Genomic DNA, 11,123 nt, shown 5'->3' with positions numbered 1-11,123 from the left:
ACAAGATTATTTTAGATTGAGCTAAGTACTATAAAAGAAATACATAGCGGGGTGACAAGACTAAGGAAGGTAGAGGGAGTAGAGACACACTAGCTGGGGTGACCAGGGTAGGCTCTCTGAGGGGGTGACATTCAAGCAGAGGCAGAATAAAAAGAAGCCAGACCCACAAAGCTCAAGGAGGGAAATATCCAGGCAGACGAATGAGCAGACCCAAAGGCCCTGAGGTGGGAGTGTTCTGGTTTTTTCAGAGAACAGAAGGAAGGCCGTTGTGGCTGAAGCAAGGAGGAAACCAGGTCTGAGAAACCAGCCAGGGTAACCCAAAGAGGTTTGAGTTTTATTCTAAGTTCAGTGGAGTGCCGCCTAGGAAATGATTTATTGCTGGCATCTGAACCGTGGCCTTTCCAGCTTGCCCTTATCTGTGACTTCCTATCTGTCCATCCATCCATCCATCCATCCATCCATCCATCCACCCATCCATCCATCCTCTCTACAAGCACTTCTGGAGCGTCTACTGTGTACCGAGCCCGGCCGTGGGAAGATGGCACTGACAAAACAAAGACCCTGCTTCGGCGGAGCCCACCTTCTGGGGGGATGGACTTCGCATCTTCTGCCTGCGCGACTCCCAGGCTCTAAGACACCCCACTCGGGACCCCCGCGGCCGCCAGGTGGCGCTCTGCGCCTGCGCATGGGCCGGGGGTCGCCTGGCCGAGACAGACCCGGGCGGGGGAGGGGCGGGAAGCGGGGCCCGTGCCGCAGGTTGTGTGACTTTGGGTTTGACCTGCCTGGAGATGAGCTAATCCCGCCGTATAATAGACTCCGGGGAGATAGGGAAAATGGCTGCGGCGCTATCTGCGTCGCCATGGGGACCATCGCGCGCGCGCGGGCGGGGCGCGAGCCTGGAAAAATACAGCCTTTGTCGGCGGCGCGTGTCGCTCACCGCGCGGGGACTTCAGGCGACGGGGTTCGGATCTCGCTTAGCCCAGCTCCAGGGCGGGGACGCTCTGGAACCCCGAGCAAGGGGTGCCCCTGAAGGTGGAGTGGGACCCCCTGGGTGACCCCAAGCTCCTCGGACGACGCCCCCTTTTCTGTTACACAGCACACCCCGCTCCCGCCGCCGTCTCATCCGTCACACCCGAATACACCATTCTGCCCCCTCCCGCTAACTCTTCCCGGAGCTGGAGGTTGCCTCCAGTGTATCCAGCTCAGTCTACACCCGCAAGCACACGGACGGGCCCCAACGATTTCCTTTTCCCCTCTCCCGTCAGGCAGCGAACCCAGGCACACCTGGCAGATACACAAGGACACAAACACCCTCACGCCCCCAAGGCACACGCTGCACACGCACTTCTGGCAGTCACAGGTGCGCACCCAGATGCACACGCTTAGCAGCATACATGCCCTGGTGCAGGCACACAACACTCAGGCGGCCTGAATTTGTGCGCACACACCGTCCCCGATGGTGTGCAACACGCAGTTCTTTGAGGACCCCAAACAGCCTCCCTGAGGGCAGGCACACTGAGCACTCACAATATGTTTGTCCACCACACTGGGTCACACGCACTTGCACATCCAAGTACTTAGATTTACACATAGGTGCTCTCCTAAATGGCACATATGCTGACACACTCCCATGCAAAACCCTTTCCTGTGTGTGCTCTCCAACAACCTCGTCTAGGCTCTCTCCAGACACTCGCAACACACGCCCACCACGCGTGAACGGGGTTGCACGTGTGCACTTCCTGGCGGTACACTTGTTTGACACACCCGCACGCCCTCATGCACACGCACATCCCTACTTGCTAATGCCCACCCACTGGCACACCCACATGTCCATCCAAAAACTGCGGAAACGCCCGCTCCAGGGCAGGAGCCCCGGCTAGCACACTCGAGTGGCCCCGGCAGGCCGGCAGGCTGGAGGCGAGGGGACCGGGCTCCCGGCGTGTCCCCCGCGGACGGCTATCTGCCTGCCCATCAGCGCGCAGATCTGCGGTGGTAAATGATGCATTCGATGGCGGGCGCATTTGTTGTGCGCTCTCTGAAAGGGCTCCGATAATCTGGAAGGCAGAGATAAGGAACGCCATTTATTCCGCGGCACTTTGGAAACAATTCCCAGCCCTGTACAACCCCATTCTCGGGCAGCCTCCGGGAGCCGGGCAGATAACGATTGGCTATTCATTATCTTCGCCGGGAACAAAGATTAGCCGGCCGAGATGAAAAATTACCCCGGACAGCGGCGCAGCTCCACGCGGACCCCCTGCCCGCCGCCGCAGCCGCCGCCGCCCTCCCGCGCCTCCTTGCCCCGCTGACGCCATGCCCCGGCGCGCTGTCCCCGGTGCTCTCTTCCCTTCGCGTTCCGCAGCCCCGAGCCCCCTTTTTCTCTCTGTCTTCCCCTGTCCATCTTGCTAAGCCCAGTTTTCTCTTGTGCTCCCCCCACCCGGCTTTCTCTCTCATACCCTTTTCTATCTTTCCTCTCCCTGTCCCTCTCTGAGCCTCTCCGTCTATATTTTTGTCTGGCCTCTACCTTTCTGTTTGCACCTCTCTTGTCTCAGTCCATGTGTCTTTCTGCTTACACTTTCTCTGCTTCTGTCCCTATCTTTCTGAATCTTTCTGCCACTTTTTAGCTGTTTCTTTCTGTCCATCCCAGAGTCTCCCCATTTCCAGTGTCTCTCTGCCTCTCTATTGTGGCTTTCTTAAATCTGTCTTTGATCTCTTCCTTCCTTCCAGTCCCTCTGGATCTTTCTGACCCTGGGCCTCCATGTCTTTTTACATGGCACCCTTCTTCCCCAGAGGACCCCATGTCTCCAAGCCTCTCAAGGCCAGACACCTGGCAGCAGCAAAGGCTGGTGGGCCCCTGCCAGCTCTGACCAGCCCAGCCCAGCTCAGCCCAGTCCAGCAGGGAGATGGCTGTTGAGGTGCAGGGTGGAAGACCTGGAATCCCCCTCCAAGGAAACGAGACAGAACTAGGGAAAAAACCTATAGGCACAGCCCTGCTGGGTTCTTAGGGGTTTGCTCCTGGGCCCTCCTGAACGAACTGGCTTACCCATGCCCCTCCCCAGTGAGGCCCAGGGGTCCTGGGAGCTGGTGGTCCCAGCAGGCCACCTCATTAGAGCAGTTATTCAGCATGGCGCTGGCGGCAGCAGATAAGACTTATCAACCCATCTCCCCCTCCCACAGACAGACAGAAAGTGCCCACACAAATGGCACCCCGGAGCTCCACTGGCTTTCTGCCCTGCTGCCAGCCAGGGAAGGTGGGATGGCAGGCAATCCCAGGACACACTTCTCCATGGACTGCAGGTGTACCTGTGACTGGTAGAGAAACACACACCAACTCAAAGATAGAGTCACATGTACAGATGCTCACGCACATGCAGACACACAGACACAAACACCCACCCAACACACATCAGTTCATACACAGAGCTATCTATACACAGATACCCAGACACACTGGAGTACACACCCCACAATATACCGTCAGCTCTAATATACAATGATACACACCAAAACCTACACTGCTAAAGAGAGATGGACACACAAACACATACCCAGAGGCACAGATAAAAACACGACACCCCAACATACATCAATTCATAAGCAGAGCTGTACGTGGAGATTCTGAGGCACTTCAACGTACAGCACACACCACACACACATATATACACACACAAGCTCAAAGATACACACATACTCAGACACACAATAACACAAGTAGCAACTAAGACAAAGCTCCCCAAAACACACCATTTTGTAGGCACAGATACCCAGACCCACATTTCTACAGACACACACAGTGACACACTCCACTTCACAAACAAACACTCGGAAGCACCCACTCTCCATCACCAGATCCATGGACATCTTGCCTCCATAGATACAAAGCCACAGGTACACACACCCAGTTCCACTGTCACACCCTCCAGTATGCTTTGCAAGTCACACTCTGAAACAGCCACACACAGTGACCTACTTCCCAATACACAAACTCTCAGGCACCCACAAGAAGAAATGAATGTACTAATGCACTCCATTTTGCAGAGAACCTCATGTGCTCACCAATGAACGCAGACACAAATGTGTATGTAGAACACAGACACAAATGTATACGTAGAACAGATGTTTGGTTGCACATACAAATGCAAAGCAGCCACCACCAGATTCACAGACAGACCCACAGACACCAGGTGCCACAGGAACGGTGGGGGAGGGCTAGACACCCCCCTTCTCTAGAACACACCTGGGTGCACACCGTTTTTCCAAGGCCACAGACTTCCCCACCCTTCCCCATCTTTCCAGGGCAAAGCATTCACTCTTAGAGCCTAGGGTTGCCCCCAGGCCTCTTTCCCTGGACTCAGGGCAGCCCCATTGGAGGGTGGAACTCCATGTAGTGACTTTGAGGCAGACCCCAAGACCAAGCTCCCTCATTCCAAAAGACCAACCCTGACTCAAGGAGCCTTCTTGGGATTAGAACCCCCACATCCCAACCATTCTCCCCACCCCCACCCCCCCACCCCAGTCTTCCAAGAACAAGCCCTCTGTTCCTCTCCTGGCTCCTTCCAGCAAGTGGATAGGTTAAAGAGACTCCTGAAACTCTGTTTCTGAAATTGTGGTCCCTTCTATAGTTGGTGAATTTGGGGGAGGGCTGGGGGGAAGGAGTTGGAGGATGAGGAAGAGATATGTCTATAGTTAGCCAAATCAGCCTGAAAGTTAGGGAGTTGTGCCAGTGTGTACCAGAGTGTTGAGTGTGTGTGTGTCCACCAGCACTCCTGGAAGTGGGAGGAGAAGGTGGAAGCAGGTATCTGTGTACCTGCGTGTGAGTACATGTGCCCACCACTCCTGAAGTGCCCACCACTCTTAGGGAGGGTCTGGGAAAAGGGATGTACCAGGCTTTCTGAGTGTGCATGCTTGAGAGTAAGGGAGCGGGTGTGTGTGCAGGGCCAGAACGGGAGTGACCTGAGGTGTGAGTGAGCCCGGTATGAGAGCCCCAAGTGCTGGGAGGCCCAGGTCCCTTCCGCCGGGCGGCTGGACCAGGCTGATGGGGCGCAGAGCTACAGACAACCCCCCCCCCAACCACCGCGGCGCCCCCGCCCCCTCAAAGTGCTGTCGAAATAAAAAGCAGCGGCGCTGCAGCCGGCCGGGGAAAGGGAGAAGCAGCAGGAGGAGAGAGGTAACCAGGCCAACGTCGCAGGGGCTCGCTGCTCAAGTCTCTATCTCCTGACCGCCGTCGCCCCCACCCCAACCGCCCCCGTGGGCCACCGGGCAAACAAAAGCGACAGGCCGCACACCATGTGGCCGCTCGGCGCGCCGCCCGGGCCCTGCTGGTGAGCGACGACAACCCACCCGTGCCGGGGGCCCGCGCGTCGGCCTAGCCACGCACCGCGCCTCGCGCCCCGCTCCCTTCGACCCCGTCCGCCCGGGGGCGCCGCCTGCCGTTCCTCACTCGGTAAGTCTCCTTGCTCCCCACCCGAGGCCCCTTCCTGTCCCCGGATTCGACCCCCATCTCCCGACACCCCCATCACACGGTCCGCTTGGCCCTGGGGCCCTTGACAAGCAGCCTTCGGGGATCGCCCCGGCCCTGCTAGCGGCTAGAACCCTAAGTCGCAGGAGCCTAAGGCGGGAAGAGGTAGTTGGGGGCCTGGGGACAACGGCCCGCCTCGGGCCTCGGGCCTTCTCACTTCTTGGAGCCTTGCAAAGCGGCCCCCTCCACGGCCTCGGAGCTGGGGTCTTTGTCCCGACCGCCCCCCACCCCCGGACCGCGGCGGCGGATGCGCCGGAGCCGGGCAGTCGAGCGGCGGCTGCACCTGCCGACTGGTCCCGTGCACCGGCTTTGCACGGCTTAACCCGGCTGGCTCCTGCATGCGTCCCGGCGCGCAGCGCCCGGCGGCCCTTTATCCTGTGTGGCTGGGGTGCGGGTGGGGGAGCGCGCCGGGTCTGGAAGCCGCTCCCTGCCCCAAGCTGGAATCGGAATCCAGTTAGTAGGATTTCAATAAGAATGGGGCCGCCGGGACCTCGGAGATCTGCCGCCGGGAGGCACTGACCGCGATCTGGGTGCCTCTGGACGCCGGGTATTTAGAATCCTTTGGCGGTGATCAAACTTGAACTCCGATTTGCCCCAGCCGGGAGGGGAAAGGCCCGGCGTTCAGGGTTCTCGGGTGTGGTCGCCGCTCCTTTCCCGGAAAACACGGAAGGAAATTCGTTGTTTTGGAAAAAGCCGCGTCTCCCGCGTCCGGGAACATCTGGCGGTGAGGTCCGTAGCCGCTTGTAGTTGGGGCCGAGTCTACGCGGGCACCCCGCGCTGAGATTCGTTTATCAGTAGGCAGGTTTAGAGAAACAGGTAGGGCCGAAACGGCTGCCCTGGCGCCTGGAGAGTGTTTCCGCGGAATGACAAATTGCAAACAAATTGCGTCTAACAAAACGAATTTACCAGTTGTCGGACCGCCGGGCGTTCTGGGTAAACTGTGGCTGCTCGTGAAGCAGCGAGAAACGCGGTTCTATTGCCTGTCAGTTTGTGCAGGACCCCTGGGGGAGACCTACCCGGCTTGGAGGTGGGAGTTTGAACCGGGAAAAGAGATACAGGATCTCGGAGATTACTCTCCAAGGCGCCAAGACATCTAGGACTTCGGCCCTGTCTCTTACAATTCCAAAAGCCCAGCACGCTGAAAAGCCTGCACCAGGGCCAGGGGAGATGGGATCATTTGATTGGGGTGGGGGGAGCTGGCAGTGAACCCCAAAGAACAAGGAGGGGCTCCAGGAGCCTTGACCTGTAGGGGACTTCTGAACCCCACTGGCTAAGCTGGGCGCCCACCCCCAGTGCCCCTCAAGGCACATTGCAACTGTGGAGCTGGGAGGCCTCGAATTAAATTTGCTTATGGAATTAAATATGACAATGGGTGGCAGCCCCTAAGCAAAGGGATTTCTTTGAACCCCTTTTGCTGCCGGCCAATTAGCTGCCCATAGGAAAAGGCGAGAAGAATTAGGTTACAAAGAGAGGACAAACTTATGGCTCTGAAGGGCCACCCGTTGAGCTAAGTTTAAACAAAGGGCTCAGCGAGGGACCAGCGCGGGTGAGCCCCTGCCTGACCCGGGGACCACTTTTCCATGGGCCCTCCAGGAGCTCTAGAACCCGGGTCGGCATCCGCCGCGCCCTAGCTCCGGGGCGAAAGCACCTAAGGCTGCATCATCACACACTCGGCCGGGAATTCTTAGGTCTGGGGAATCGGTTTCTTCATCGCCGACCTCCCCTAGTCCTCCGCGAAATCTTGTTTCCATGTAAAGAATGTGCAATCGAAGGCAGCGGCCCGCATTTCCACCAGTCCTCGAGAACAAACAAAAAAAATGGAAAAGGGAACGAGTTCCTCCAAAGGTGTCCTGTGGACCTCAAAATCCGAGGCCCGTAACCTGGGAGGAATAAACCTGATCTCGCTGGGCCCGAGGACGGTGTCCCGCGCCCCCCGGCCCAATCCTGGGGACTGCCCTGACCCTCTCGGGACGTGAGGCCGACGTGGTAGAAAGGTGTCCGCCTGCCTAGTGAGTGAGGCTCCCGGCTGGCGTCCGTCGGTCTGGCTGGCACACACACACTCACGAACGTGGGGTCCCTTTTATGGGCCAGCTCTGCGCCCTGCTACCCCGCGCCGCGCTTTTTTCTCCCAGGCGGGTTCGTTGCTTCCTGAGAAGGCAGCAGTCCCGCGTCCAACGCAGGAGCTCCAAGCGCCTGGTGCAGGCCTGGGCCGAGCCGGCCACTGGCCCGCCGTCTCCCCTGGTATCCCCAGGGCCTCAGGGGACGTGACAGAGCCCCCCCCCCCCTTTCCCTTCTTTCTTTACGCGGCCATGGCAGGCAGGGAGGCTGGCGCGGGTCTCCCGAGGCCCCTGCTCAAGCACTGCTTAACCGTCCTGCTAAGGCAACTCGGCGCGGCGATTTTCTGAGCTGCTGAGCGGGGTAATTAAATCCCCACCCGCCCGCGCTCCGCTCCGCGCCAGGCCGGCGGGCAGCAGAGGGGCATGGCGTTTGGGCTGGGGGCCCCAGCCCGGCGGCCACCTCCATCCCTGGGGTAGCCAGATCGCTGTTCAGAAGGAGCTTGAAGCTGACCCTCGCAGTCCTGAAACTCCAGACCCATCCAGAACCGGGTCGGGGGGAGGGGGGCGGTGGTAATTTTAAGCGCGCTTGTTGGAGAACAAGGTGAAATTACCTGCTTTCCCGCGGGCGCGGCGCAGTCACCTCCCTGCGAGCAGAGGCGCCAACCGTGGCCCGGCGGGTATCTTCCGCCGGGCTCCAGCGTAAACCGCCGCGCGACCCGCGCGAGGACTGGCCGTCTCTGGCTCTGGATCCCGGGGTTCGAACCCGAGCTGAGCGGCCTGGCCGCATTCGGAGGATTGTCCCGAAGGTCGCGGGTGATCTCGAGAGGCTCACTCCGGGCTCTGGGGGCACAAAACCAGCTCGAGACTCCGCGACGATCTCATTTCTTGCTTTGATGGAGACTCGTAAGCGAGAGGTAGGAGAAAGTAGAGACACTTTCTGAGGGACGGCGAGGCCCGGCTAGGCTGGGCGCGCAAACCGGGAGGCACGGAGGCCGCTCACCTGCTTGCCTGGCCGACGAACCCGGGCGCTTGTGGCCTCGCGCTCCGGCTCTGGGCGCGCCTTCCTCGGCAGGCGCCGGTTTCCTCTCCCCGGGAGCGGAGTTCCGAGCAGCCCCGGCTCCGCGCGCCCCGAAGTGGAGCGGAGCCGGAGGCGCCCTGCGCGGCCGGGACCGAGACGCGCCCGCTCCCAGCCCCACGGAACTGTGCGTACCCCAGTTCCGCGTCTTTACGTGCGCCGGGGCCTCGGAAGGACAAATGGGCAGCCGGACGCAGTGGCAGGCAGAGGACCCCGACCCCGAGCCTGTGCTCGGGTTGGCGCTGCCCTGAGTTGGCCCGGGCGGGGGCGTGGGGGGGGGGGGGAAGAGGCTGCCCCTGTGAAGCTGGGACGAGGGGGGCGCGCTTGCTGAGCTGGGCCAAGACGGGCGCCCCCCAAACCACTGGGGCCGAGGGCTTTCCTCCCTCCCCGGATTATTAAAAAGTTCATTTCCTGGCGAATCGGGTGACGTCAGGGGCCCGGCGTCGCGGTGGCGGGGCCGCCCGGCCGGAGAAGCCGCCTCCAGTTACCCAATTACCGACTGTCAATCCCAACTTCCCTCCCCGGGGGGGCCCGGACCCCCGCTCTTTCCCTGCCGGGACACACCTGGGATCCCTGTGGGCCCCTACCCTGAGAGCCGTGGGGCCAGCCAGGGGAGAAAGGCTGGAGGACGTCAACGACACCCCCATTATCCCGCACCTGTCTCGGTCTCCCCAAATTTCTTTGTACCTGATCCCCCTCCTCGGCCTCTGGCTCCGTTCCAGCCTCGGTTTCCCCCATCTGTGCAATGGGGAGGGAGCAAGGAGATTTGTGCACCCGGCCCAATCGATTCACACAGCTGGACTTCCAGACAGAAGGTGTGTGGGGAGCAGTTCCAGGTGACTTCGGGAATAGAATTCTCCCCAGACCTCCGTCGCCCCCTCCCCAGAGGTCTCCTGTGGGACCCCCAGGAATTAAAAAAATAAAAAAAAAAAAAACCTCCTCTTGCCCGGGGGCGTCTCCGTCCAGCAGGCGCCGGCGCCAGTCAGGGTCTCCACGGCCTCGCCCCAGGCAGTTTGGCCCGTTGATCTGCGAAAGCCACGCCCGGGAACGGGGCGCCCACACCCCGGGTCTCGGGAGCCGCCGGCCGGGCCACCTCCACCCCTGGTCAGGCACAGTCCCGAGCGGCCGCGAGTGCAAGACCCGGGTGCCCTCCGGGGGCCTGTGATTCCTGCTCCTCTTGGCTCCCCTGTCCCGAGGCTGCGCTCAGGGCCCTCCCAACCCCCCGCCCGGCCAGCACCCGGGTGGGTGGAGGGGACGGTCCTGTTGGACTCGGTTAAGAAGGTGGCGTCCGACAGTGTGGAGGGGCTTGGGTTCCGAGGAGAGGACGCCCGGACGCCCAAAGGGTGCGCGCCCCCCGGACCCCCAGGTCAGGGCGGGCCCAGCTGGTGGTTAGTTACTGGCTGGGAGGCCCCAGAGGTTGGGGATGGGGGACACGGGGATGTCCGCGAGAGGGGCGGAGGGGTCGGCCGGCGGGGTGAGTGTCTGGTGGAGGGGCGCTGGCCCCAGGGGCCGCCGAGAGGGCGCTGGGAGGGGGCCCGCCGGCGGCGGGGGGCAGGCCGGCTGGTCAGTCCGAGAGTCCAGCGGCCCGGGAGTTGCGGGCGCAGCCAATGGGGGGCGGAGGCCGGGCGGCGGGCGGCGCTGATTGGCTGGCGCGGGCTTCTTAGGCGTGCGCGGCCCCCGCTTCATGTCTGTGCAGGAGTCGGCAGCTGGCGCCAGGGCGGCCGGAGGATGCCGAGGGGCCGGAGCCCGGCGGGCCCGAGGCCGAGGCGCGCGCTGACCCCCGCCCCTACCGCGTGAGCCCGGCTAGCCTCCAGCCGCCGGACGCGCGGTCCCTGGGCCCTCCGATACTGGTGCTACCCACCCTCTGCGGCCGTGCCCTCCTCCCTCCCCGCGGTGTGGCGCGTGTAAGTTTTGGGTGCGAGAGCTGGCCGGGGGGGGGCCCTGGGGAGCGCCTACCTCCGAGGGATTCTCCGGAGGCTAGGGTGACGGGAGGGTGGGTTGTGGGTGACTGCTTTGATATGCCTTGCTTGGTGAGAGGTCCTGATTTTGTGTCGCCTGGGAGTGCGCGCGGGGGACTGGCTCTCAGCCCGTCGGCTGCGTGTGTACGTTTCGGGATGGGGGGGGGGCTCGGGGATGCGTATGGGCACCGAGTGTATGGGTGCGCTTGTGGCTGCGATCTTGTGCTCCAATGGGTGTCCGGGCGCCTGTCTCCAACTTTGAGTCTGTGTTTATGTTTCTGTCCTGGCAGGGTGGGGGTTCAGTTTGTCTGACTTCATTAGGACTGTGTGCGTTTGTTGGGGTAACTTGTGTCGGGGTTCGTCCGCGTGTGCATGGGTGTGTGGCTCTGGGACCGGGGTCACCGTGTCTGTGTGCGTGCGTGGCTGAACCACCCCCACCCCCACCCTGCCTTCCTTTCGTTTTGAGCCTTGCGCTTTCCTCCCACCCGGGACTCGTCTGCGGCAGAACCTCGGCTAGG

At 61.4% G+C, this 11,123-nt stretch overlaps 1 protein-coding gene across 2 annotated transcripts; it reads right to left on the bottom strand.

The window, feature by feature from the left end:
- Positions 1-728: 728 nt before the first annotated feature.
- LOC143646022 (uncharacterized) lies at positions 729-8,587 on the bottom strand. 2 transcript variants are annotated; one of them, XR_013157228.1, is made up of 2 exons: positions 6,036-7,747; positions 729-2,054 (listed from the first exon to the last, which is right to left on the bottom strand). XR_013157228.1 is itself a non-coding variant. In XM_077115086.1 (2 exons), exons 1-2 carry the CDS (start codon positions 8,357-8,359, stop codon positions 1,877-1,879), a joined length of 354 nt encoding a protein of 117 aa, XP_076971201.1. In that variant the 5' UTR covers positions 8,360-8,587; the 3' UTR covers positions 729-1,876. The 2 variants fall into 2 exon arrangements, 1 of the variants encoding a protein (XP_076971201.1); XM_077115086.1 differs by lacking the exon at positions 6,036-7,747 and adding an exon at positions 8,184-8,587.
- Positions 8,588-11,123: the final 2,536 nt, after the last annotated feature.

This window comes from Tamandua tetradactyla, chromosome 9 (assembly GCF_023851605.1).
Source record: "Tamandua tetradactyla isolate mTamTet1 chromosome 9, mTamTet1.pri, whole genome shotgun sequence".
Taxonomy (NCBI): Eukaryota; Metazoa; Chordata; class Mammalia; order Pilosa; family Myrmecophagidae; genus Tamandua; species Tamandua tetradactyla.
This window is presented reverse-complemented; position numbering and strand designations above follow the sequence as displayed.